Below are 27478 nucleotides of genomic sequence, written 5' to 3'. Positions count from 1 at the left end.
TTTTTTTTTTTTTCCAAAAGGCCGATTTGGGTTTATAAAACTCATATTTTAATGAGTAGGTTGAGACGGTCTCACGAATCTTTATCTGTGAGACATGTCAACTTTACTGATATTCACAATAAAAAGTAATACTCTTAGCATAAAAAGTAATATTTTTTTACGGATGACCCAAATAAAAGATCTGTCTCACAAAATACGACTCGTGTCGGATTGGAGATCATCTATTATAATTTTTTTTTAAAAAAAAGAACTAATTTTTACATCTGATATAAAAAAAATTTTAAAAATTGAGAAGTGAAATTCACGTGAAACGCCGCCGAGGTACCTAAAAAAATCAATTGCGCCACTCGTTTATCAAACAAAAATGTGACGATCGATAATAATAATAATAATTAAATAAACATTGGAAATACTTATTTTATTTATTGGGAAAAGCAACTCCCATCACATTTGAGCCACACGATGAACTTTCATCATATCCTAAAGCCCAAAATCACGCGACTAATTACGCACACCCACACAATCGTGTCCCGCTCATAATCCGCCACGTGTCCCTAATTAACCATGATATATTAACAGCACTCGCTCTCCTTCACGTCTTCCGTTTTCCAATTTCTGGCTTTTCCTTCAGTCGCTTATTTTTACATTCTGATTCTGAGTACGTAATTGTACTTCGTATTGAATTTTTATTGATTTCAGCTACAGGTACTAGTTTGTGACGCATTTTCTTTCTTTCGTTCCTTTGTTTGGGGATGGCAGGATTGATTCGATTTATGTTGGATTGGTTCAAGTTAATCTAACTGCATGTTTACTGTTTTTTGGAATTCTTGAATTAGGTGGCCGATTTCTGCTATGAATTCGACAAGTATTTGCTTGAAGCCGTGAATTTTTTTATTGCGGCCTTACTCCGTACCGGAATCGGTAAGATCAAGTTCTTTAGTAGCAGATAATAAGCTAAGCTCGGGCATTACTGTTTCTGTTTGGAATTTCATATATCTTCATGCATGTGACTTAGAGGTTGTGGATTTTTCGTATAGGGTTGAAAGAATATGACCGGTGCTGTAGGGAATAACTTGTTGCTTCAGTATTGCTTTTCTCCTGGCAGACTTGAGCGTAAGAGGAGAATCAATTCTTCGATTTCAATTTGGAGAAGTACTTTTTTCCAGCCTCAAGCAAGTTCAAAAACACACAAACTGCCTTTATCAACTGAATTCTATGGCAAGAGATTGACTGTGAAAAAACATATATTACGGATGGGAGAGCAGCATGTTGTAACGAGGCCACCTCATGCTGTTTTGACCACCGATCCATCTTCTCAGGTCAGAGTTCCAAAATCTATGTTTGCCTTTTGAGATAATAGTAATTTGAAGTAAAGTCTAAATCAAGTAGATTCACAAACCATGGAGAGAGAGAGAGCCTTTGTCTAATGCTCTCTTATATTAGATAGATAATGATCCTCATGATCACGACTTGTCAGATTTTATGGTCCGTAGTTTTGTGACCATTTGAAGAAAATATTCAAATATAATAGATGTCAAAGTATCAACCATAAAACCATGTTAAAATGACTGGTTTTCTTGAAATCTATGTGGGTTTCAATGGTGAATGCAGCAAAGATGATTAATTGGATATCCATCTGATTTGATTGTTTTGCTTCTAGCAGCTTGTAGAGAAATTCAACCTGGATGGAAATGTTGAATTACAGGTATCATAGTAAGATTTATCCCGAGAATGTCGATCACGGATTAATCATCCATCAACCCATGCTCTTAGAATACTCCTGGGATGATGGATCATATCATGTCTGTTTTTAACTGTATAGTATTGAACAGGTTGAAGTAAGTAACCCAACATCAGGAAACATGGGAGTGGTAAATATTCAAGTAACAAGCAGTGGAGACAACTTTGTTCTACATTGGGGAGCTGTAAAATCTCAAAACAAGTATGTACAACTGGACTAAGAAATCTCGACCAACCAATATCTTCGAGCATCATTAGATCTGCAAACTAGTACCGCTTGAAAATCTTGATTTTTTTTTTCGTTTTTACCCAGAAAGTGGATATTGCCGCAGCGTCGTCCAGCTGGAACCATGGTGTATCAGAACCAAGCTCTTAGGAGTCCTTTTGTGAAAGTAGGTTTCAGATTGCTGCTTGAGTGAAACTAATTAAATGTGTCCTTAGACAACAGTAAGAATTGTTTTATGACTAATCTTTTTGATAAAATGATTCGATATGGTATTTTTTCTTAGTCCGGATCAAATGCAGTCCTGAAACTAGAGATAGATGATCCTTCAATACAAGCTCTGGAGTTTCTTATTTTTGATGAATCCCAAAATAAATGGTAAAGCAACTTTATGTCCAAAACTTCCGAGTCCATGCATTGAGTCATTATGTTAACACAAGCGCTTTGTGCAAATCATGTTTCTAGGTACAAGAACAATGGCGGAAATATTCGTGTTAAATTGCCAGCAAGAGAATCGAGGACAAAAAGTGTTTCAGTCCCTGAGGATCTTGTGCAAATTCAGGCATATTTGAGGTGGGAAAGGAAGGGAAAACCAGTTTATACCCCAGAACAAGAGAAGGTGTGTCCTGCTTACCCTTTAGTTTTGATGCAAGATCAAGCATGATGCTTTTCAGTATTGACGCCTCTTTCGATATTTAGGATTTCTGGAGAAACTTGAGTTCAAGCTCCTATTATTATTGCTTAAAGTTTTGTTTGTTCTTTTTCTCGTGAAACATAAAACACACACGTCTTGGATTTGTTGTCAGTAAATATCAGTGTGTAGTAAGTTTGAGAAATTTCATGCAATCTGTACAATGTGAAACTGGTAACTATGTTTGATATCATCATCAAAGACCATGAAATATCTTGTGGAGGCCAAGCTAGTGGCCCAATTTTCCTAAAACATATGAATTTTCTGCCCTTTTAGTTTGTAGCTTCGGATACACGGAAATGTGCTCATTAGAACTTGTAAAATTCTGTGAACTCCGGTAGTTTTTCATTGTTTGTGGTAACGGTGTTCTAATTTATTCATGATCTGGAATATTTAGTTTGCTGTAGGATATTGCTTCTATTATTGATTATGCATTTTATCAAATCCACAAAAACAGGATGAGTATGAGGCTGCTCGATTGGAGCTGTTTGAAGAAATAGCCCGGGGTTCTTCAATACAGGACCTTCGAACAAAGTTAACAAGCAAAAATGATTTTAGTGAGAGCGAGGAGAAAATTGTTTCAGGAAAAAAGAGCAATATTCCGGATGATCTTGTTCAAATACAAGCGTATGTAAGATGGGAGAAAGCAGGCAAGCCAAACTATTCTGCAGAACAGCAACTAGTAAACTTCAAATCTCTCAGATGCTTTATAAATTTGATAAAACGAATTAGAAATAGTTTATTCGCATCCAAAATATTTCTCGTTCTCCTAAATACAGTGGGATTGCACATGGATTATTCTCATTGCTTGTTTTCCAGTCTTTCGTGTAATCATAGTGTCGTGGATTTAACAGAAAGAATTTGAAGAAGCAAGAAAAGAGTTGCAAGTCGAGCTAGACAATGGATCTTCCCTTGAGGACATACGAAAGAAGATAGTCAAAGGAGAGATAAAAACTCAAGTTGCTAGGCAACTGGCGAGAAAAAAATTTTTCATGGTAGAACGAATTCAACGCAAGAAAAGGGATGTAATGCAGCTTCTGACTAAGTTTTCCTCTGAGCCAAAAGTGCAAAAGGCCTCCTCAGAACCACAAATACTCTCTGCAGTTCAACAGTTTGCCAGGGAAAAGGAGAATCACATTGCTGACTCTGTCTTGAGCAAAACAACTTATAAGCTTGCTGATAAGGAACTTCTGGTGAATAAGCAACATAATATCATTTTTCGATTGAGGAAACATGTCAAAAAAATTGTGATATTTTCTTTTTTCTTAAGGTGCTTGTAGCAAATCCCTCTGGAAAGACGAAAGTTTATCTGGCAACGGATCTTCCAGAATCTACTGTTCTTCATTGGGCTTTATCTGAAAGACCTGGGCAATGGGCTGTATGTATAAACTATTTTTCATAAATTTTGAATCTTTCGTGTTAATTTAGAGAGCAAATCTGTTTTAAGCTATAATGGTGAATTGTCGCCAAGAACTGATCTAGACAGTTGGAAATTATTCAGGCTCCTCCTTCAAGTGTACTGCCGGCTGATTCAGTTTCTTTGAGTAAGGCTGCCGAAACAAAATTTTCAACCAATTCTGTTGATAATCAACCTTACAAGGTTTGTCAAAAGAAAAGTTCATTTGAATGAGTAGCTTTTAAAATTGATTTCAAATCAATGAGTTATTTGAGATTTATTTCATTCTCTATTTGACTCACAGGTCCAATTGTTAGAGATCACGATTGATGATGAAAAATTTGTGGGGATGCCATTTGTTCTTTTTTCTGATGGGAAATGGATAAATAACAGTGGGTCAGATTTTTACATCGACTTTAGAGCTGAATCTAAGAAGGTTGAAAAGGTTGTCAATTGAATTCTTGTGATTCTGTCTTCACATACTAGCATGTAGTCTCATATGTCACTTTCCATGTACGGCATTGACCACTTATTCTAATTATTCTGCTCATGAAAGGATGCTGGGGATGGCAGAGGGACATCAAAAGCTCTGTTAGGTAAAATAGCAAAATTAGAGAGTGAAGCACAAAAGTCCTTTATGCATCGGTGAGCAATCTCTACTGATTGAGGCATCCCTTATTTCCTCTGTTATTCTTTTCTGCCTGATTTTTTAATTCTTTTCTTGCATCACAAACACATTTGGCTTTGAGTGATGATGTACTTGCCTTTTGGTTCAAATTTCTTTCCTCAAGTTATTGTTATTGCAGTTATCTTATCTTCTGATTAGCTTGTAAGCATATTTCTAATTTAGACTCATGCTTCCCATTCTGAATTCTGGAGATTAGACTTTTTAACTTGAGGGAAAGTTCTCTGTGACCTATATGTTTTCTGTTTTCCCCTAATCCATCTGAAATGTTGTTAGTTTGTAACACATTTAATTACTTAGAAGCAGATATATTTCTGTTACATTAAGAGAGTGTGCGATAAATTTTCCTGCAGATTCAATATTGCAGCAGACTTGATGGAGGAGGCAACAAATGCAGGTGAACTAGGTCTTGCTGCGATTCTCGTGTGGATGAGATTCATGGCTACCAGACAACTCATATGGAACAAAAATTACAATGTAAAACCACGGTAAGATTTCTACGCTTTTTCTTTGCTTGATTTTACAGATGTATTTTGGACGTCTAGAAACTTGAATAGAGCTAACTGTGTGCCCCTAGAATTTCCTTGCACATCTGCTCTAAAAGTGTGTTTTCTTTTATGTTAAGGTAAAAGAAAATTTTCTGTATATTATTTAAAAGCTCTTCGTTCTCATGAATCTTTTGGTGGGCAGTGAGATAAGTAAAGCTCAGGATAGGCTTACGGATTTGCTGCAGAAAGTCTACAGAAGTCATCCACAATATCGTGAAATTTTACGTATGATTATGTCTACTGTTGGTCGTGGAGGTGAAGGTGATGTTGGGCAACGTATAAGGGATGAAATTTTAGTCATTCAGGTCTTCTGCAGAAGTGTTCTGTTTTGGTCTATTTTTCTTCGTTATTTTTTAAATTTTTTTAAAATACTTTATTTTTGGATTTGATGATGTTTCATATTTTGGCATTGAACTGCAGAGAAACAATGAGTGCAAGGGTGGGATGATGGAGGAATGGCACCAAAAGCTACACAATAACACTAGTCCAGATGATGTTGTAATCTGTCAGGTATCTGGAAAGTCGATCTGGTTTCTCATCACATAGAACGATCTCTTTGGTAAATTTTAGACCATTTATGTGTTTCCGTTCGTATCATGCTAATGATATTTGTATTTCGCAGGCATTGATTAACTATATTAAGAGTGACTTTGACATTAGTATTTATTGGAAGACCTTAAAGGATAATGGGATAACAAAAGAGCGCCTTCTTGGTTATGACCGTGGCATCCACAGTGAACCAAATTTTAGAAGAGATCAGAAGGATGGACTGTTGCGTGATCTTCAAAATTACATGAGAACTCTGAAGGTTAGAGTATGATAACTAGTTGAAAGGATATATTAAGTTGCTGCAATATGCTGATTGATTCTAATCTGCATGATTGTGTGCAGCTAAATTTATAAGACTAAAGGCATCTAGCAGAGTATATGAGCAAAGATATTGACTCTAGCTGCTTGTGTGATAGAATGTGTTATGTTAAGTTTTGTGAGAAGTAACGTCCAACAAAAGTTCAAAATTTAGGGAGACTGTTTCTGTTTTGCTTATCTTGGTTCGAATAAGATTGTTTCTGAGGCATTCCTCCCATTGTTATTGTGCCTTTGTCCAAATTTTAATCTAATGAGTACACAAGTGCAGGCAGTTCATTCAGGGGCGGATCTAGAGGCTGCTATAGGAAATTGTATGGGATACAGAGCTGAGGTAATGCGTTCAGCGTGACACAGTTGTTGCTAATTTTCGTTTCTTTTAATGTACATGTGTTACTAACTCAACAGGGACAAGGATTCATGGTTGGAGTGAAGATAAACCCAGTCCCGGGCCTGCCATCCGGATTTCAGGTGATATTAAACAAAAACAATAAATTTATTCAATCATTGGCTCTCGATAATAAATAAAAGCATTATGTTCTGTTGTTAATGAAATAGGAACTTCTTCAATTTATTCTGGTGAATATCGAAGAGAAAAATGTTGAAGCCCTTCTCGAGGTACATCCATTTTGTTGGTAGTTTTGACTTTTCTTTCCCCAACCCTCTAATTTAATGAACCATCTAAACACCGTTTTATTTTTTTATCTCCTGGATGCGGGGAATATTCCTACATTCAGGGATTGCTAGAAGCTCGGGAGGAGCTTAGACCGATGCTTTCCCAATCCAATGAACGGCTTAGGGATCTTATATTCCTGGATATTGCCCTTGATTCTGCAGTTAGGACAGCTGTTGAACGTGGATATGAAGAACTGAGCAATGCAAGTCCTGAGGTGTGCTTTGCCAAATTTTTTACATTTATCTGTATAATTTCATTTATATTTTCGTAGGTGTATCAATCTTTAAATGTTTTTTCATGCTCTTGCTCTTTCATTTTTGGATTATATTCATCTGCAGAAAATCATGTACTTCATCTCTCTAGTTGTTGAAAACCTTGCGCTTTCAGTGGACAATAATGAGGACCTTATTTACTGCTTGAAGGTGAGGTTGAGGTTGAACAAAACATGTACATCACTGCTGCTTTTGTTCTTTTTTACCCTCCCATATTTCATTGTTCATTTTCTTTTTGCTAGGGTTGGAATCTAGCTTTGAGCATGTTGAAGTCCAGCGATGATCACTGGGCATTGTTTGCCAAATCAGTCCTTGACAGAACAAGGCTTGCACTTGCAGGCAAGGCCGAGTCATATCATCAACTACTGCAACCATCTGCTGAGTATCTAGGTGCCCTGCTTGGCGTGGATCAGGGGGCAGTATGTAATCATAGATATTAAAAGGGTCCTTTTTCACCCGCTACCTTGGCTTATAGAGTAAATATCTATAATTGCTTCATGTAGGTCGATATTTTTACTGAAGAAATTATTCGAGGTGGGTCAGCTGCTTCATTGTCATCCCTTCTTAATAGACTTGATCCGATTCTCCGACAAACCGCCCATCTAGGAAGGTTGATATGTTATGCTCTATTTTTTCTATCTAAATAGCTCGTATCTTTGTTTGATGCATCAATCTGAAGCACATTCATTTCAGATCAAAACTTCACAATTTTTATTACCAGAATCCCATTTTATTTGCTCAATTCAGGCATTTATTTAGCGCTCATGAACCCTTAGTTTAGGATTTTCCTGATGATATGAGATGTTTTTAACAGAACTTTTATGTTCTGAAACAGCTGGCAGGTCATTAGCCCCATTGAAGCTATTGGATATGTTGTTGTGGTTGATGAGTTGCTGTCTGTCCAGAACAAATCTTTCTCAAAACCTACAATTTTAGTGGCCAAATCTGTTAGAGGGGAGGAAGAAATTCCTGATGGTGCTGTGGCAGTACTGACCCCAGATATGCCTGATGTTCTATCCCATGTTTCTGTTCGGGCAAGGAATAGCAAGGTAATATTTTGTGTTAGCCTTCGGGTTTCAAAGTGTGATTGCTGGCAATCAAAAGTATCCCAGTGACATTCCATCGAGTTCTCCGCTTGTGTAGGTTTGTTTCGCCACGTGCTTTGATTCCAATATATTGGCTGATATCCAGGCAAAGGAAGGAAAGTTATTACTCTTAAAACCTTCATCTGCAGATGTAGTATACAGGTATTTTGTGGTGGGAATTAATTAGCCGTTGACTTACTTTTATATTCCAGATAAATTATATTTTGTTTCATTGTTTTTTTTTGTACTCTTGATCAAATCTAAACTTTACCATTTATGTGGAGATGAAAGTCTATTTCCTCGTACATTAACTGCAGTGAGATGCAAGAGGATGATCTAGAAAGTCCAGCTGACACCAAAATTGTTTCTTCTGCACCACTTGTGGCTTTGGTTAGAAAGCAATTTGCGGGAAGATATGCAATACGTTCTGAGGAATTTACCAGTGATATGGTCAGCCCATAGTACTGTTGAGAATATTCTTTCTTTCTTATGCTTATATAATATGTAGCAGAATGAAATATGAACAACAAATGTTGTTGAAGATTCAACTGTGCAGTGTTGAGCATTGCAAGATTTAATCCATACAGGTTGGAGCCAAATCGCGCAATATTGCTCATCTTAAAGTGAAAGTGCCGAGTTGGATCAATGTTCCAACTTCGGTTGCCCTGCCATTTGGTGTCTTTGAAACAGTCCTTTCAGATTATTTGAACGAGGTCATTTCACGCATCTCATCTTGAATCTCCTATCTATTTGTTTGCTTTCGCTAAATAAAGTAAAAAATGTCATGATTTGTTTGGAATTATACATTTATTTTAATTTCCATGCATGTACTTCTCATTCCTTTATCTTATTGCTAGAGTAGAACTTTTATTTCACCTGAGAAAGTTCTATCATTTCTGCAAGAGCCTCTAACTTTAAGAAAGTGAATTTTAGATTTTTATGAAAGGTATTATCATCGTTTGGAGCAAACTGAAGTTGAAGGAATGCCCTTGGTTAATATCTACAAGTTAATAAATTGTTACTTTCTAATTAAGAAGTTGCCATTCTTCCAGTTCTAGGCGCGTTACATATTAGACATTGCAGTAAATTGGAGAAAAATGTTACTTTGTTAGTTGTATAAGCAATGCCACATGCCTTGGCTGACACTGGATCACCTCCAAGTTTAACTAACATGAAGTTTGTTGTCCGTGTGAATGAATTTTCTAGTAAAAGGCGGTTTCTATGTATGTACCTATTTGCACATTTCTGAAATATGCATCAACTCAGTAATAAAAATGAATCGATTTGGCTGAAATGTGAAATCATCATGTTTTGCAGGTAGTGGCTACTAAGTTGCAAGTTCTAAAAACAAGATTAGAAGGAGGAGATTTCAGTGCACTTGGTGAAATTAGAGACACGGTTCTTGAACTTTCAGCTCCACCTCAGTTGGTATGTTCTTCTTGGACCACCACTTGGTTTGATGATAAATGAACTTCAGATATTTTTCAGAAAGAGATACCTCATCTATTCCAGTTTTAGTTTGGGAGCATTTCCTTTCCTTTCAATTCAATTTTTGGTAATTGATTGTAATTGATTATTTTGTTGGAAAAGACGATTAAGATATCAGGAATAGACTGCTTTCTTGTTGGCAAAAAATGATTTAAGATGTGATGCATGATGAATTTTAAGTTTTGGTAATCCAAATGCCTTGGCCTGCTTTCTTGTTTTAAGTTTTGGTAATCCAAATGTCAGTGAATTTTACTTGCGTAATCTTGTTCCAGGTCAAAGAGCTTAAAGATGTGATGCAACTGTCTAACATGCCTTGGCCTGGTGATGAAGGTTCACAAAGATGGGAACAAGCATGGATGGCCATAAAGAAGGTTAGCATTTACTATACCAGCATGCAACCATTAAAGATGGTTGAATACATGCTCTTTATGGTGGAATTTCTTATGGTTTCCTCTAAATTCTTCCGATGGTTATTTTAATATGGTCTTATACTTCATCATTGCCTGCATTTTTAGGTATGGGCTTCTAAATGGAACGAGAGGGCATACTTCAGCACGAGAAAAGTGAAACTTAATCATGACTATCTTTGCATGGCTGTCCTTATCCAAGAAATAATAAGCGCTGATTATGCATTTGTTATCCACACTACTAATCCGTCTTCTGGGGATTCATCAGAAATATATGCCGAGGTATCCCAGATTATGTACTCACTTTAATGTTTTGGTGTCAATGATATGGCAAATAAGAGGGAAATGTTGACTTACCAAAGCGGCTTAGACATATCTTTATACCACTTATATACAGATTCTACAGAGAGTGACATACCTTGTTAAATATTCTATGACTTCAACATGGATTCCTGACGAATCTTTACCTAAGGCTTTTAACCTTGGACGAGCAGTTCCATGCTTATATATATGTATGTCATGAATAAATTATACATCTCATCTAATAGGTGGTTAAGGGGCTTGGAGAGACGCTGGTGGGAGCATATCCAGGCCGTGCTTTGAGCTTTATTTGCAAGAAAAATGATCTCAATTCTCCTCAGGTAAATTAATTGTCTCGGACTCGAATCCACTTCTGAATATTCTCTGTTTTAAATTAGGAATGATCTGGGTAGTAAAATTGTGATTCACCTTATTTATTAAGCCGCCATTTTTAAAAACAGAATCAGTCCATAAAATTTGTCGTTCTAGTACTTGAGGAGTTACAAGCAGTGGCATCATGAAAAGATACTGCCTGTAATTCATGTTTCAATATACCGAGCCTAACTATGAACATATCCTTCGAACCTTTACAGGTTTTGGGTTACCCCAGCAAACCTGTTGGCCTTTTTATAAAGCGGTCTATGATATTCAGATCAGATTCAAATGGTGAAGATCTGGAAGGTTATGCTGGTGCTGGGCTTTATGACAGGTAACACTTTAACATCATTCATAGAATTGATGAGGTTACCCTTTTTTTTTTTCCTAAAATTATGATTCACCTTTATACCATTTTTTTTGGCAGTGTGCCAATGGATGAAGAGGAAGAAGTAAAGCTTGATTACTCATCTGATCCATTGATTGTTGACAAAAACTTCCGGTATACAATCCTCAGCAGCATAGCCCAAGCCGGAAGTACTATTGAGGGTATTTACGGATCTGCACAAGATGTTGAAGGTGTCGTCAAGGACGGTAAGATTTACATTGTCCAAACGAGGCCTCAGATGTGACAAGGCATGCTCAAGCTTGAAGAATTTGTTCATGGATCGATATACTGCAGGACTCGAATTATATACGCTCTAAATTTAGATCAGTGTTATTGAACTCAGTCATCATATATCAATAATAAAGAACATTGTATTTGTCACAAACTTCAGAGTCCCAGAATAACATTCAATTACTTGCAGCATTACGCAACAGTTTTGGAGGAAAACTAATATATTTCTTAATCATTCTTTAAAAAAGAAATTTTGAACTTGAAGGAGGTGACCCTTCAAAACAAGATTTATCTTTTAACAACATGAGTAGCTTGAAATTAAAGTACAGGGTGATCCCCAACTTAATTAGACAAAATTATTAACTTTGAATATGCAATAAAATTTTATTAGGCACACAGTTACTAAATGGAAACATCATCGTTCAAACGACACATTGCAAGAAAGAATAGATAGTTATGGAGGTAACTATAAATATAATTCGAGACAGGTTTAGAAGATGGCACAAATTCTTGGAAATCGTGCTGACAGGTTAGGAAGACTAAAAAAAAAGACATTCCTTTGACCCCATCAATTGACCTCAGTTTACCCTCTCTCTCTTTCATCTTTTTATTCTAAATCACTAAATCTCAAGCAGTCAGAAAGAAAATATATTGATTATTGGGATATGTATGCAAATTTTTATAACATAGTACGTTCTAAAGTTTTTTTGGCCTAAGGTTAATTTTACTTGCGGGCCATATATATCTACTTGGACTTTCATTCCCATGACAGTACAATTCATCTATATTCTCTTTGGAGACACTAATATACAATTCGTCTATATTCTCTTTGGAGACACTAATCTAAGTCATGTGGTGTTATTCAAGTAAAAGATTATTTACTCAATGCTTCATTATATCAATTCTCTAGACTCCGATAGACCAGAGTTGTGCTCTGTTTTTTTTTTTTTTTAAAAAAAGATAAAAATCAAGATTTATCTGATGATCTTTACCCAATATTAATTTTTTTTTAAGTGCATTCCAATATCATACCAAACTAAAATACAATCTTACTCCCTTCCAAAATGAATGGTTAATTTATCCGAAATACGTGATCATAATCGTCGTCATCAAACTTTTTTTTTCCTAATTTTTGAATGGATTCCTTCTTGTGTAAAGGTCGATCCTTGTTTTCCGGAAGTGGGTCATTGTTTTTAACATATGTTTACTTAAAAGCTAAAGTTGGATGACTTATCCATCTCATCCCTGATTAATATTTTACGTGCATCAACCACACCTAATTACATTGATAGACAAGATCAAGAAATCAAGCAAAAATAAAGTTCAAACCTTAATAATGGTTAATGCCACAAAGAATTTGTGTCGTTAACATGAGCAACACCATCATCATGATCCCATGGAGGGAATGGCCCCAGGAGCATAATTCACTTGGCATGCCCATTATGACATTAGCCAAAAGAAAGATAGGGCACGAAAACATTATCTATTTTAACTTTACCTTTTTAACACAATTCAATTATGGCTTAGGAAAATCTCCACTTTGGGCTTGGTTCTCTATTTATCAATATGTTAATTTATGAATCTTCATCATGTTGGCTTATAAAGATGGGACATAATGATTTCCTAACCCAATCTGTTTAGGGGTGTAAATTCCCTCATTTCATGATCTTTTTTCCATTGGTAATGCACTTTGAAATTAAACTATGTTAACTAAATGGCCACATTGTAAATTCGCCTTTAATTTGGAATAATTGTGATGTTAACTTTCTTTCAAGCCTACCATGGATGTTAGAGATTCGTTTATGACGCTTATGTATAAGGATGTAAATGGATCAAACTGTTCGCGAGCTATTCGAAGCTCGACTCGATAAAAAGATCGTTTGACTTCGTTTGTTAATCATATCAATGCAAGCTCGAGCTCGACAATTTAATCAAACCAAGTTCAAGCCTAAGGATATTTGGCTCGTGAGCTCGCAAACATGTTTGTTAATAGGCTCGAGGGCTCGAGCTCGAGCTCGGCTTGTTAATCATATCAAGCCAAGCTCGAGCTCGCCAATTTAATCAAACCAAGTTCAAGCCTAAAGATATTCGGCTCGTGAGTTTGCAAACATGTTCGTTAATAGGCTTGGGAGCTCGAGCTCGGCTTGTTTAGGTGGCTCGTAAGCTCGAGCTCTAGCTCGGCTCGTTTATGTATTTTTAATTGTTATGTTTGTCGTTTTGATTATTTATAATTGATTTACATTTTTATGTCTGATTTAAAATTTATTTATAAATATATTTAATTTTTAACAAGCTCGAATCAGGCTCAAAATCGAACTCAATTTTATGCTTTACGGGCTTGAAAACGAGCCGAGCTCAAGCCAGGCTTGTTAAACAGATAAACGAGCTATTAATGAACCACGCTCGAGTCCGACTTGATTAACATAATAAACGAGCTTTTAACGAGTCGAGCTAGAGCTTTTCACGAGCTTAGTAATTTCAAGACAAATCGAGTTCGATCCTGATGATAAAAGTTCAAATCGAGCTCGAGCCCTATGAATATTAAACGAACCAAGCTCAAGTCTGATATTGTCAGATGAACCCGAAACGATCTCGATTCGGTCTCCGGCACAAGTTTTGGAGTTCCACCATTGAATGGATATTTGAGGACCTAAATTATATCATGTACATTCTCTCTCTTAAAGAATGGAATCATCACCTCTCTCTTTTCAAGTGTGGAAATATTCCTCGGAACTAAATAAAGGAGAAAATGTAATGGACGAGAATAATTGGGAATGCTATATATAAGAATATGAATCCGACCACTTTGTTTTCCAGTTCCATGTCTTGTTTGGTTAGTGGTCAAATAAAGTGAAGAAAGGTTGGGCGTTTAGCTAAACTTTGCATGCTAATAGCAAAATTTTATTCGAAGTTCAGTTCATACTACTAAATCTTGGCCTTTCATTTATTGTATAGTTTAATTGAAAAATATGTAATGATGAAGGGTAATTCTGTAATTGTACATTGTGGGAAGAAAAATGATTGAGTCAAATGGATAAATATAGGAATGGGCCCATAACAAGTCAATTCAGATCCCCCCAATCATTCTTTCTGTCTCTGGGCCCAAAAAAAAGCTGATACTTCAAATTTATTGGGCCGTCAATGACGCTTTCCTTTCTCAATTTATATATATATTTCTATCCACCGGGCATCCATCTTGATCCTTGATGGATGCCCAGTGGATAGAAATATTAATATAAATTATATTTATATATATATTTTAATGCAAATAAAATAAAATGGAAAATATTAAATTAATATTTAATATTTTTTTAAACCAATATATATATATAATTCAAATAAAATAAAAAGTAAGTCTCTTGTGAGACGGTCTCACGAATCTTTATCTGTGAGACGGGTCAACCCTACCGATATTCACAATAAAAAGTAATACTCTTAGCATAAAAAGTATAATTTTTCATGGGTGACCCAAATAAGAGATCTGTTTCACAAAATACGATCCGTGAGACCGTCTCACACAAATTTTTGCCTAAAATAAAATGGCAAAATATCAAATTAATATTTAATATTTTTTTTAACTAGATCGACTACTTCCCATGAAATCAAGAAAAACAAAAGTGACTTTTGCTTCCAACAATTAGAAATCTACATCCCTAGACTAGAGGTGTCCAAAACCGAACCAAACTAAGTCGAACCGAAATGAACGATGAAGACCTTTATCTTTTACTACTACCAACATTAATCCTCCACTAGGAGACCACTTTAAATGTAAGTGGTTAAAGGTCGGAGTCCATTTTTGCTCCCCATTTAATACATAATAAAATATAATCACATAAGAAAAGCATACATTTCATTAGTTCCAAAACCATGTAAATATTCCAACATTATATCACTGTTATTTTTTAGCACGAGGGACCACACTCAGAATATAACCCAATTTCATGAACAAATTCTAGTAGATATATAATAAATGGTTTATGGGGTCAATGAGGGAATCAAACATATGGTTTTATTTGAGTTAGAATTTTAAATTCTAGAATCTTTTAATTTAAATTTATCTATCCGAGTTAATATCAAATTAATTCAAAATTTACTTATAAATTTTGTTTAAAAAAAATTGGGTCACCCGAGCTTTGAATGTGGTTTCGCCCATGAGTGGGGTGAATGGTGAGTGTAGAGACATAAACAAAATAAAAATACTGCCTGCATTTTGTTTCTTTATGAAGACATATTTCTGAGTTTTCAGCTTTATTACTCTCAGATTTCCGCCCAAAAGAGAAACACAACATGTTTAGTTTTCTCCGAACAATCTTCACATGTAAACCAACATTCGACATTCTACCTATGTGGACCGAATATCACTCAACAGATAAATTTTTTATAATAAGAAAACTAGATGTATTGTCTCGATTACTTTTGCGGATTAAATTAGAGTTTTCTTCAAGTATATTGATCGAATCTTCTAATAGAACGAAGTACTCGCGTAAATTCATACTTATTAATATTCATCTTTTCGGGGGTATGCTTGTTTCATGTAATTGATTTGAAAAATAACTTTGGTCGATATGCAATTTGTGAGACAATATTATTTTTTGAAACGCAAACAGATGCCATTTAAAATAAGAAAAATTAAAGTTTAACTGATGCTACTTTTTCCAATTCATGTTGATTTTATGGATCGTTTGGTTGGAGAATTCAACAGATTGTTTTTTTTAAAAAAAAGTATATTGTTTTGTTATAAAATTTTAAAAATAATATTTAAAATAGTATTCTTTTAGATGCTATTTGGCTTATGAACTTCTCCTCATGCTTCTATTTAAAAATAAAAATATTTTTTTAAAATTTATGCAAACAACTTTAAAAATATTATTTAATATTTTTTAAAAATAATATTTAAAATGTTTTATTTATAAAAACAACTTTAAAAATTGTACTTATTTAAGTGAATTTCTAAATTAAAACTTAAATTTATAATTGAAATGGATATTGGAAATTGTCATTTTTAATTGGCTTGTTTTGATAATTTTGGACTATGCATAATTTGACCATTTGATTAGCTTTTCGAAGTTTTGATATAGTTTGATTAATGATTATTATATAATATTGTTGGTTTAAGCTTGTTAAGTTATCTTTTAGTTGGTTTTTGATGATATGTTTCCCTTTGATATTTTTTAATTCATATATGCTGAATTCATGAGATTTATTATGATGTATATCTCTACTTATTTGTGATAAATTTAAATTGAAAAGGTGTCTAGCTAGGTTTTGTATTGGTAATCTTTCAAACTCTTGATTAAATAATTATAAAATGCAATCAAGATTTTTTTAAAAAAATTTGATGAGATTTCGTGTAAATAGAGATTTGCTAATGTCTGTATTATGATGTGAAAGTATCAATTGTAGCTCACAAATTTTGGAGTAGAAAAAGCAAAAATGTTCATTTTATCTCGACAACTGTTACGACTAGGTGATGACATGTCCACTTATATATATAATTCTGATTAAGAGCTTTTTTCGTCACTAGTGAAGCAAACACGTTAAACATATCGTGATTCATATTAGAGAGATGAATGTGAAGTTCTCGAGAGAGAACTGCTCGTGTTATCGAAGAGAGTTCGATTGAGTCAGATACGAAGACAAGTGATGATCGCCAAGTACTGAAGTTTACTTAGTGTGTTTGTCATAGGGACGTCAATAAAAAAAGAGTTTTTTTAATATGCATACATAAAAGTTACTATGATAGCAAGATAACACACTTGAAGATATATCTCTATCAAATTTTCGTTGAACGATGCTCATGATGTTGAGCTTGAGCTCCCACCCCGTAAATCCAGGAGATGGCCTCACCTATTCAAACCCCCCCCCCCCCCCCCCCCTCCTAAACCTAAAAATCAATTCGGGAAATATATTTTATTAGCATGCAATGCAAATAAAAATACATGGAGAATGCACACGCCTGGTATGATTATGTTGATAACCAAAGTTTGCTTTATCTAAAATCTTGATTTTATTTAAGATTAATCATGTGATTTAATAATTCTAAACCGACCCCTTTCATTTCAAGAATCCATCTCTTGTCCCCTATTCCTAAACCAACCTAACCCTTTTGCAGCCTTTCAAATTTTTTAAGGAGAAATTAATTGTTGCCAACCTTATAATTTGATCCCTTGAATTTATATAAACACTTAATTTCTCACAAACAAAAATAAAAAAAATATTTGCAATATTAAATAACTTATTTCGACATGTAAGCAACTCGAATAATGAGACATTATTTAGTTGGGCACGCATATACATAAGCACAATAAGCCTAAGTGACCAGATACGCATGCTAAACATCGACAATTATGTGTAAACATTAAAGGGTTTTTGTTCTCAAAGAAAATGACACCTTAAAAATGGGGAGACTATGCAATAAAATCTTATTTACTTTTTGCTTTACTAACTAATAATTACAAGCAACTAATTTCTTTCCTTTCAATAAGAAATCTCCTGTTCAATAAATGCGCCACTTTGACATAAGGTGGCATTTTTTTTTAATTTTCTTGGGAAACTTTTGCTCTAAGAAAATGGCAAAAATAAAAACCAAATTAAATGAAAAATGGTCCTATTTTGTAGTATCTTTAATTGTGCATTTAATACTTAATAATTATAATTTTCAAATTTTACATACAATTATACTTTGGTAAAATCATGGGTGTGAATATGGGTAGCTGACATAAAGAACATCTAGGGAAAGGGAAAAGAAAAACACCCAAAGCGAGAAACTTTGGAATACCAAAAAAAAAATATATATATATATAACATAATGGAAAAAATGAAAGAATTACTGCAATAAGGATTTAATGGGTGTTACGTTACTTTAGAAAATGAAGGAAAGTATTAAGCATACCAAAACTTGGATACAAAGAGATTGGTAACTCTAAGAAAAGAATTGATCGAATATATCTTTATTTTGAGTAGATCTCTTATTAGACGATTTCACGAATCTTTATTCTTGAGACAGGTTAATCCTACCGATATTCACAATAAAAAGTAATATTTTTCATTGATGATCCAAATTAGAGATCTGTCTCACAAAATACGACATGTGAGACCATTTCACAAAGTTTTTGCCCTTTATTTTATATTTATACAAAATAATTTATTTAATTTAATTATTAAAAAAAATTAAAAGAGATCGAGTGCTCCATTTACCATGCTTGACTTGACCACTGATCTAGCTCTGGCTCATCCTTATTTATACCCCTCGCCCCACATAGACAGAATTCTAAAAATTCACACACACACACACACAAAATTTCTCTGTTTTTTTTAATTAAAAAAGTATGTATGATATATAGTTATTTCATGCTTAGTCGTACACTGTAAGAATATTAAACAAGATCATCGAAGCGTGGGGAGTGGTAAAATAATAGGAGGGATTCAATTTTTTTTGTTTGAAAGCTTTGGAAATGGCGAGTGAGCCGTGACATGTTAGTTGCCTTAATTCGAGGTGTGGAATTTGGGAAATCAATGGAGGTGGTTTGCTGCTGTTCGGATCACAGAAGAAGACAACATCAATGTACTCGAATACAGACAGTTTTGTTCCGAGAAGAAAGATACAAAAATACCTCAAAAATGGCGTCTAGTTGCTGCAAGATCTCTCCAATCATTCCTTTTCTCGTTCTTTTCTTGTTGTTTGTTTCCTCTGTTCGATCTGTTCAATTCAACGAGACGGACCGGAGTTTTCGGCCCGGAAAAGAGTCGAAGAAATCGAAGTTCATCAGAGCCCATTTGGCGAGAATCAATAAGCCTTCTGTCAAGACAATTCAGGCAGATTTTCTTGAGTTTGAATCAGTTTTCGAGTTTGATTTTTGCTTATCTGATCGAAGAATTTTGATGTACTTCCCCTGTTTTCAACTCTGCAGAGTCCTGATGGTGATATCATAGATTGTGTATTGGCAGACAAGCAACCAGCTTTTGATCATCCAGAATTGAAAGGCCAAAAACCATTGGTAAAATTCAAACAAAATCATTCAATTTAAAGTTTAAACATCAAGAAAATGAAGTTTGCATTATTATTTTTTATTATTGAATTTTGTAGGATCCACCAGAGAGGCCTAAAGGGTACGCCACCACAACAGGAATCTTTGAAGAGAACTTTCAACTTTGGAGCAGTTCCGACGAATTTTGCCCGGAAGGCACGATTCCGATTCGAAGAACGACGGAGCAAGATGTCTTACGTGCAAGCTCGATTCAGAGATTCGGAAGAAAAATTCGAAAACCAATTAGAAGGGATTCATCCAGCGGGGGACATGAGGTTAGAAGTTATAACCCTTGTTGCAAATTAAAAATTAGCTATAGCTATTTTTTCCAAGAGCAGATGTATTACGAGACTACAAATTGATCTGATTTATATTTATAATAAAAAAAATTATTATTTTTTATATAAAAATTAATTTTTTTTCATGAATTAGGTCGTGTCATATATCCGTCTCACGAAATTGATTTGTGATATAATATCATATGATTTTTTTGCATTTTTTTAATAATCATAAGATGGAAAATTGATTTTTATTTGCTTTAAAAAACGTTAAAACTCATAAATTTAGGAGCCAAAACTTCTATATTCTTCTGAATTGATAATGAAATCTTCGGTAGATGTTTTTTATGGTGGTTGTACTTTTTTAATGCAAATTTAAAGGAGTCATATTTTATTTTTTATGAATTTAAATTTTATTTAAATTCAAGGTGTCATATTTTATTTTTTTTACGCGCAAATACGTTTATTTTTTTTCCTTTTTTAATTCTCCATTGGAATTAAAAAAGATTTAATGTACTCGGTCAACTAATTCCACAGCAGACTTTATATTTTTATTTACTTACTAATTATTATTTTTATTTTCTCAGAATTTCATGATTCTTTACCATGTGCTAGAGTTGAATTGAATTAATTTTTAAAAATATGTATATAAATAAATTAACATTTAGATTTGATTTTGGAATGACAGCATGCGGTTGGATACGTGACTGGTGTAGAATACTACGGAGCCAAAGCCAGTTTAAATGTGTGGGCGCCTCGAGTTGCCAATCAATATGAATTCAGCTTATCTCAAATTTGGGTCATCTCGGGTTCATTTGGCGATGACCTTAATACTATTGAAGCTGGCTGGCAGGCATGTTTATTTCATCATTCATTTACTTTCTTGATTTTTTTTGGTGATCTTGAGTTACCTTCCGGGTATGTACTCACTTGCTGATACATATTTTTCGGATAAACCTTATTGGACAAACCTTGTTCATGAACAGACTCGACAAAAAAAAAATTTTGTTGGTAGGAGGTCGTGACCATGTGGTATCGTACTCACTTGTTCCACCAACTCGGACACGTGTTAGAACCGTTTGGGCCTATATGTATATTGTAGTACACATATTCATATATTCAATAATTAACGTGACTATTAAGAACATGGCTATTTATTGTGGACATAATACTGTTCGAGAATAATGGAAAAATAATTCTCTCCAACCTTATTAAATCAGCTATTACACATTTCAACTACCATACGTTGTATGCAATGGATTTGCTAATTTTTATTCAATTTCGAACAGGTAAGTCCAGAGCTGTACGGGGACAATTATCCCAGGTTCTTCACCTACTGGACTGTAAGTTTTATTAAATAATTCTTATTACTTACATAGAAAAATAATACAGTCAAATATACAATATTATTATTTAATTATACATGAATAATATAGTAATTAATTATAAATTATGCTAATCAAATAATGCAGAACGATGCGTATCAGGCCACGGGATGTTACAATCTACTGTGCTCGGGTTTTGTTCAGACCAACAATAGGATAGCAATTGGGGCTGCCATTTCCCCAATCTCTTCTTACAATGCTGGCCAATTTGACATTAGCTTGCTAATATGGAAGGTAATTATTCCTCCAAATAAATTCATAATTTTTTAGTTTTTTTTTTAAAAATAGACTCATCTTTTATTTCATTTTTTTCGCCGTATTTAATTTCTCGATGTCAATATTGTATGTATATTTTATTTTCGCAATGTCTGGTTTGGAGAATTAGGCCTAAGAAAATTAATTATTGAATTGAGTTGTAACTAATAATTAATTATAGATGTCCTTAATTTTTTAAAACAATTAATAATTTTAAAATAAAGTCAATATATACAATAACACAATAGTTTCATGTGAAAGGTACTATAAGGTGTAGAATCTTCAAATTTTTGTTAGGTCAAAGTCTCTATTTTTTCTTTTTTTTTAATAAAAAAAAAACTTGCATTTATTTATTGTTTTTTCTTGAGTGGAGAGGAAAAGGGAGAGTGGAGCTTAGGTTTCATAATGAATTTTTAGTTTCCAACGTACGCATGTTGTAAGAAGACACACTATACAAGATTGTGATTGTATTCACTCAATGAACAAAATTATTTTGGTTGTGCCTTTTTGTGCTTTATAAGATTCTCCCCCATTCTTCTTTTTTACTCCTTTGTTGGACTTCATATATACTTTATTACTTCAATTTTAAGATCTTTAGAATCATTTTTTTGGCATATATATTATCTTTTGGTGCATTTGTTGTCATGTTAATTTGTAGGATCCAAAGCATGGGAATTGGTGGCTAGAGTTTGGGAATGGGATTTTGGTGGGTTATTGGCCATCTTTTTTGTTTACACATCTTAGGGAACATGCAAGCATGGTCCAATTTGGGGGTGAAGTTGTTAATAGTCGGGTATCGGGTCAACACACGTCGACCCAAATGGGAAGCGGGCATTTCGCCGGAGAAGGGTTCGGGAAAGCGTCCTACTTTCGAAACCTACAAGTTGTCGATTGGGATAATAGCTTAATTCCTTTGTCGAATCTCCGGGTTTTGGCGGATCATCCGAATTGCTACGATATACGAGGGGGGATCAATCGGGTTTGGGGGAATTATTTTTATTATGGAGGACCCGGGAAAAATTCAAGATGCCCTTGAAAAATAACACCATTATTATATGTATTTTTTTTTTTTCTCTTTTACTTAATTCTCTCTTTATTTTTATACTTTTTGGGTGAATTCAGCGTGGCTTATTCTTTTTAGTCTTTTTTTTTTAAAATTATTAGTATCTAAAAAGTGATCCATTAGTTTTATACCACCTAAGAAGCATTGTATATCGGTGAATGGAAATAGTGAATACACTTTTTTTTTTTGGTCGTGTTTTAATTTATTTTATAGCACTCTCTTAGAATTAATTATGTTTTGATGTTCGAACTAACGTGATCAAATAAATGGTATTAATGTTGATAAATAATTACCATTAATATTGTTGACTTCAATTTATTTGGATGTCGGAAGTTGTATAATGAAAATGTTTGATGGAGGATAGTATCTGTATTCTCCTCCATTCTTTTTAATGAATCCACCCACCTTCACTAATGTTGACAGATAATGTTGAAAGGATATGCCATATTGGCTGTTATTTCATTTCTCTTGTTATAATGTATGATCCATCATATACGATATCGATCAAACTTAAAAACTCGATATTCAATATTTTGTAAGATCGAGCGTTTATCGTTTAAAGTTATACTCCCTCCGTCTGATATAGTTAGGCTTATTTGTGTTATTTGAAACATATTAAGAAAGTTATTGGAAAAACAAGTTTTACAGATGATTGATTGTTTTAAACGCATACGAATGATCGTTTTCTCTTTTTAAAAAGAAGAAGAATTGATATGGTATATAAATGTAGGTAACCAGTATGTATTGATTGTTGTGAACCAAGTGATGATGATCCACAATCTTCCCCATATGAATATAATATGACTCCCTAGTTCTGGAATATTTGTTCATTTTGAAGTAGACAATTCATTCCTCATCGAGAATAAAATAAATGTTTTAATTTTTATTATTAGAATATTGACAATGGGCCTAGCCTATCATATCTTGAAATAGGTCTCAAGGCATTGTTGTGGCCCAATGGATTTGTAGAAAACGTAAGCTGTTTGTCTAAAAAGAATTTATTCTCCAAAACCCAATTTACTTTTCTAACTCGACTTTTTATGTGACAATAATAAAATATTGTATCCTCCTATTTAGAAGTGCATTCGAGTACCGTACTACTCGAGCTCAAGTCGATTTAAACGATGTCTACTCCAACTCGAATTTGAATGAGTTATTGATTTCAAGCTCGACTCTTATGCATATCGAGATGCTCGAGCTCGCGTTCTAAAAGCTTGAAAGTTTTCATAAAATATGGACAAAAAAATTAGGATTTAAATTTTAGGTATATATTGAATAAAAATGTCAATTAAATTTTATGTCCTCTAAATAATAAAAATATCATGTAGCTTGTTACGCGAGCCAGTCACTCACCACTTTAGTGGAAACAACTAAAATTAGGACTTAATTCGAGTAAATATTTGAGCTTTGTAAAATCAAACTCGAGTCGAGTTTTGATCGAATCATTACTCGTATTTGATCACTTCTAGTACAAGTTGTGACAAGAACCTCATTTTCCAGATTTTATATTATTATTTGGAAACTTAAGTTTCATATTTTCTTGCTGAAATTTATTGAAGAGAAGAGTTAATTAGTTATTATTAAATGTAAAATGGCTCACAACAATAATAATAACAATAACAACAAGATAAAAATATGGGAGTTGTAGGGATGAAGGATAAAAATAAAGTAAATGGAGATTAAGGTTTATATATTGTTTTTTTCAATCATGAAACATGTCGATCGATCCATTAGTTTAATAATCTTGCAAATGATTGGTCCAAGCATGTTTGAACTATTTTCATTTCCAAAGGATCTCTGTCTCTATCTTAGTACAGTAAATTAAAGAACTCACATATTATTATTATTATTATTATTATTATTATTATTATTATATTTGTGTTAAATCATCCCATTACTAAACCATGATCTTTATTTATTTGTAACTTGGAATTAAATTGAAATGATAAAAGATTTTATTTAAATTTTGGAATTCAATGTAATATAAGGGATAATGGTTAAACATAAGGTTTAAAGACGAACCAGGAAATAGTAAACACAAGGTTTGACTTTAACCAGGAGGCATAAATTCATGTTGTAGCCCTTTAGCCTGTTTAGCCGAGAGATGACGTTTAAGGCGTTCATGGGTGATTTTTTATGAATTTATGTTTCTGAGGTGGCCCTCAGTAAAATCCTCTGTTGTTTAATTTCTCTGGTATATCTTTTGTAATTCCTTCTATGTTTAATAAAATTGCCATAGATGAACCTTATATTCATTCTTATTCTGGAAATTAAATACCTCTTTTTATTAGTTCAGTAATTCGAATATGATATATACGCTGGAAACCAATAATCTCCATGTGTGCGAAAGTCACTAAGGAAACATTTGGTAAAACAATGCCACGTATCAGATTCAATTATATTCCAAGCCTCAGATGGTATCAGAGCCATGGGAATAGTTTTGGTTGATGATTTAACACTGTTTATTCAAATGAATATTTTCAGTATGAAAGAAACTGTTAAAAACAGTTTAAATGAAGAATATGATTTACCTGAAAATTTAGATTTATTAAATAAATGGACTATTCCTAAAATAGAATCTAAAATGATCTATAAATTAGGAACATTTGAAAAAATTTGTTTTAAACATGTAGTAAAAACTACAGAATCATCAGTACCTCTTCATAATGAAGAAATGGTTATTAGACTATTGAACAATAAAGATATTTTGCCTTATAGGAAAAATTACAGATTTATTCATATAGGTTTAATACAAATTGCTTTTAGACCTTTAACTTTAGAAGGTTTACCAGAAAGCTTTATAGCAGCTTTAAGAGATGATAGAAATTTAAATTGGAAACAATCCCTTATGAGAATAATTCAATCTAGTCTGGCTCATGGTCCAGTATATTTTGATGTTTATCCAAATTTATCTTTATCTTGGTCTGATATAAATATCTTAGACTCTTTAACATTAAATGTTAAAACTCATGGTTATAATTATACTCCTGGTACAGAAGTTATATGTATCTGTTATCGTATTTATTATAAACCATTATTTACACTAAATCCTATGTGTAAAAGAATTGATAAGAAATTAAATGAAACAATTCTAATAGAAACTAATTTTAATAGATCTAATATTACAACCCGTATATCTATAAAATGGGAAGAAATATAATTTCCAGAAAACTGGATAATTGAACAGGCTGTTCCTAGAAATCCTATAATAAATAGAGATTTACAGCAAGTTATTCAAAATAATGAAGGATCTGTTCAAATACAGTTTAATAATGAACAAAAAAAATTATTACCCTATTCTGTTTATGCTAGATCAAGATCTAGTCATTCTTTTATTTCACCTCTAGATTATATGGTGGATATTCCACAAACTTCTAGAGCTTCAATTTCTCAAATACGAGAAGAAGTAGAATCTTCAGCAGAAGATTTAATTATTAATCAAAATAATATTGTTCATCAATGTAATTTTCAAAAAGTTAAAGAAACTGATACTGTTTCAGAAATGAATTTTACTATTTAATGGATAGTAAACCAAAAATTGATTTTACTAAAGGATCTTTTGCTAGAGCAAAGATCAATTCAGAATTTTATTTACCTAAATGGAAATCTTTCAGAGATTGGTATTTTAACNATTCTGATAACAATTTTAATCAATTAAAAATAAAATATATTACTTATCCATAATCATTCTATCTCATCCAATTTATTTAGTAATTACTTATAAATTATCTTTACACAATCCTATCCAAAATAAAGCGATGCTTTATAAATTCTAATAGGTTATTGCAATTATTTCGTATATCTTAATGAGATTTACCATATAAGGTTGATAAGAAATACTATACAAGATTACCCTTTTAAGCTATTCACCTTTTTCATTGATAATATTAAATTGTAACGGATTTGGAAATTCGTCACGACTATATTTTGATACACATTAGATAAAATCAAATTAATATAATATTTTACAAATCACGTTCGTTGACATGCTCATCTCAGAGTGACATTTACCATCTGTACCATTAAAGATAAATACATGATCCAATCAATTTGTTTGTAGGAAACCGACTTTCAAAAAGAGAAAATAAATTGTAACATTATTGCCCTATAAATAACGATGCAAAAAGTCATGAAAATATGCAAAACAGAGGTGTTCTTCTTGCAGCAGTAGAAGGGTAGAAAATCACACAAAGTATAATAAAGAATAATCAACATGTGTGGCACAGAGCAGGCACTTGTTATCAAAAGCTCCAATACTTCATCTGTTGCTGAAGAAAAAGATAATGGCTCCGTGAAATATCATTCCTTTGAAGAAATTATCAATCTTGATCAGTAAGTGTTTCCGATAATGTGCTGCCCTGCGCATTCTTGATGGGTTTTTGTCGATGCGTACGTGTGTCGGTGTGCGTTCTTGTTTTCAACAAGATTTTGCAGCTGGCTTCGTGTAATTTGTTGCACTCGACATTACGGGGAAAAATTATATGACATGGACTCTCGATGTAGAAATGCATCTTGAGTCATTTGGTCTAAGCGAGACCATTAAAGAAAATGGTATATCTTCATCACAAGAAAAAACAAAAGCTATAATATTTTTGCGTCGACATCTCGATGAAGGTTTAAAATGTGAATATCTCATCGAAAACGATCTCATGGCTCTGTGGAAAGAATTGAAGGAAAGATTTGAACATATAAGGGAAGTTATACTTGCGACCGCCCGTGATGAATGGAATATGTTAAGATTCCAAGATTTTAAGAAAGTCAGTGATTACAATTCAGCTATGTATCGAATAATCTCGCATTTAAAATTTTGTGGACATGAGGTCACAGAATCGGAAATGCTTGAAAAAACATTTTCCACGTTTCACGCATCAAATATAACTTTATAGCAACAATATAGAGTGCGTGGATTTGCGAGATATTCTGAGCTCATCGCCTGTCTTCTTGTGGCGGAAAAAAACAACGAGCTACTAATGAAAAATCATCAGTCCCGACCCACTGGATCATCAGCATTTCCAGAAGTAAATGCTGTAAGTAAAAATGAATTTAAACCCGGAAACCAAAATCAAATTCAAAGACAAGGTTTTGGTCGAGGTCGAGGTCG

The 27478-nt window shown here is 33.4% G+C and overlaps 2 protein-coding genes across 4 annotated transcripts; both read left to right on the top strand.

Annotated features, from left to right (window-relative positions):
- Window positions 1-562: 562 nt before the first annotated feature.
- LOC140983387 (alpha-glucan water dikinase, chloroplastic-like) lies at window positions 563-11569 on the top strand. 3 transcript variants are annotated; one of them, XM_073450429.1, is made up of 35 exons: window positions 563-705; window positions 837-921; window positions 1038-1319; window positions 1664-1705; window positions 1833-1942; window positions 2054-2132; window positions 2250-2341; window positions 2429-2582; window positions 3112-3336; window positions 3509-3847; window positions 3925-4032; window positions 4156-4254; window positions 4355-4495; window positions 4607-4695; window positions 5089-5223; window positions 5426-5588; window positions 5704-5793; window positions 5906-6091; window positions 6419-6481; window positions 6556-6618; window positions 6706-6765; window positions 6885-7037; window positions 7162-7245; window positions 7338-7514; window positions 7599-7705; window positions 7931-8144; window positions 8239-8342; window positions 8498-8630; window positions 8768-8893; window positions 9498-9608; window positions 9941-10039; window positions 10184-10357; window positions 10624-10716; window positions 10969-11084; window positions 11178-11569. In XM_073450429.1, exons 3-35 carry the CDS (start codon window positions 1050-1052, stop codon window positions 11380-11382), a joined length of 4404 nt encoding a protein of 1467 aa, XP_073306530.1. In that variant the 5' UTR covers window positions 563-705; window positions 837-921; window positions 1038-1049; the 3' UTR covers window positions 11383-11569. The 3 variants fall into 3 exon arrangements, with proteins under 3 accessions (XP_073306530.1, XP_073306528.1, XP_073306529.1); XM_073450427.1 differs by having other exon boundaries at window positions 1661-1705; XM_073450428.1 differs by having other exon boundaries at window positions 608-658; window positions 1661-1705.
- A 7067-nt stretch (window positions 11570-18636) lies between these two features.
- Window positions 18637-22563, top strand: LOC140983579 (protein neprosin-like). The gene is made up of 7 exons (XM_073450671.1): window positions 18637-19184; window positions 19280-19366; window positions 19456-19671; window positions 20363-20527; window positions 20964-21017; window positions 21147-21293; window positions 21973-22563. The coding sequence occupies exons 1-7, from the start codon at window positions 18843-18845 to the stop codon at window positions 22348-22350; spliced, it is 1389 nt and encodes a 462-aa protein (XP_073306772.1). The 5' UTR covers window positions 18637-18842; the 3' UTR covers window positions 22351-22563.
- Window positions 22564-27478: the final 4915 nt, after the last annotated feature.

This window comes from Primulina huaijiensis, chromosome 8, assembly GCF_012295235.1.
Source record: "Primulina huaijiensis isolate GDHJ02 chromosome 8, ASM1229523v2, whole genome shotgun sequence".
In the NCBI taxonomy this organism is placed as follows: Eukaryota; Viridiplantae; Streptophyta; class Magnoliopsida; order Lamiales; family Gesneriaceae; genus Primulina; species Primulina huaijiensis.
This window is presented reverse-complemented; position numbering and strand designations above follow the sequence as displayed.

Coding starts and splice junctions, on each gene's coding strand:
- LOC140983387 (XM_073450427.1), top strand. CDS start 1,050: ATGACCGGTGCTGTAGGGAATAACTTGTTGCTTCAGTATTGCTTTTCT. Junction 4,496..4,606: donor AATCTAAGAAGGTTGAAAAG/GTTGTCAATTGA, acceptor TGCTCATGAAAG/GATGCTGGGGATGGCAGAGG. Junction 5,794..5,905: donor ATGATGTTGTAATCTGTCAG/GTATCTGGAAAG, acceptor TGTATTTCGCAG/GCATTGATTAACTATATTAA.
- LOC140983579 (XM_073450671.1), top strand. CDS start 18,843: ATGTTAGTTGCCTTAATTCGAGGTGTGGAATTTGGGAAATCAATGGAG. Junction 19,367..19,455: donor TGAAAGGCCAAAAACCATTG/GTAAAATTCAAA, acceptor TGAATTTTGTAG/GATCCACCAGAGAGGCCTAA. Junction 19,672..20,362: donor CATCCAGCGGGGGACATGAG/GTTAGAAGTTAT, acceptor TTGGAATGACAG/CATGCGGTTGGATACGTGAC.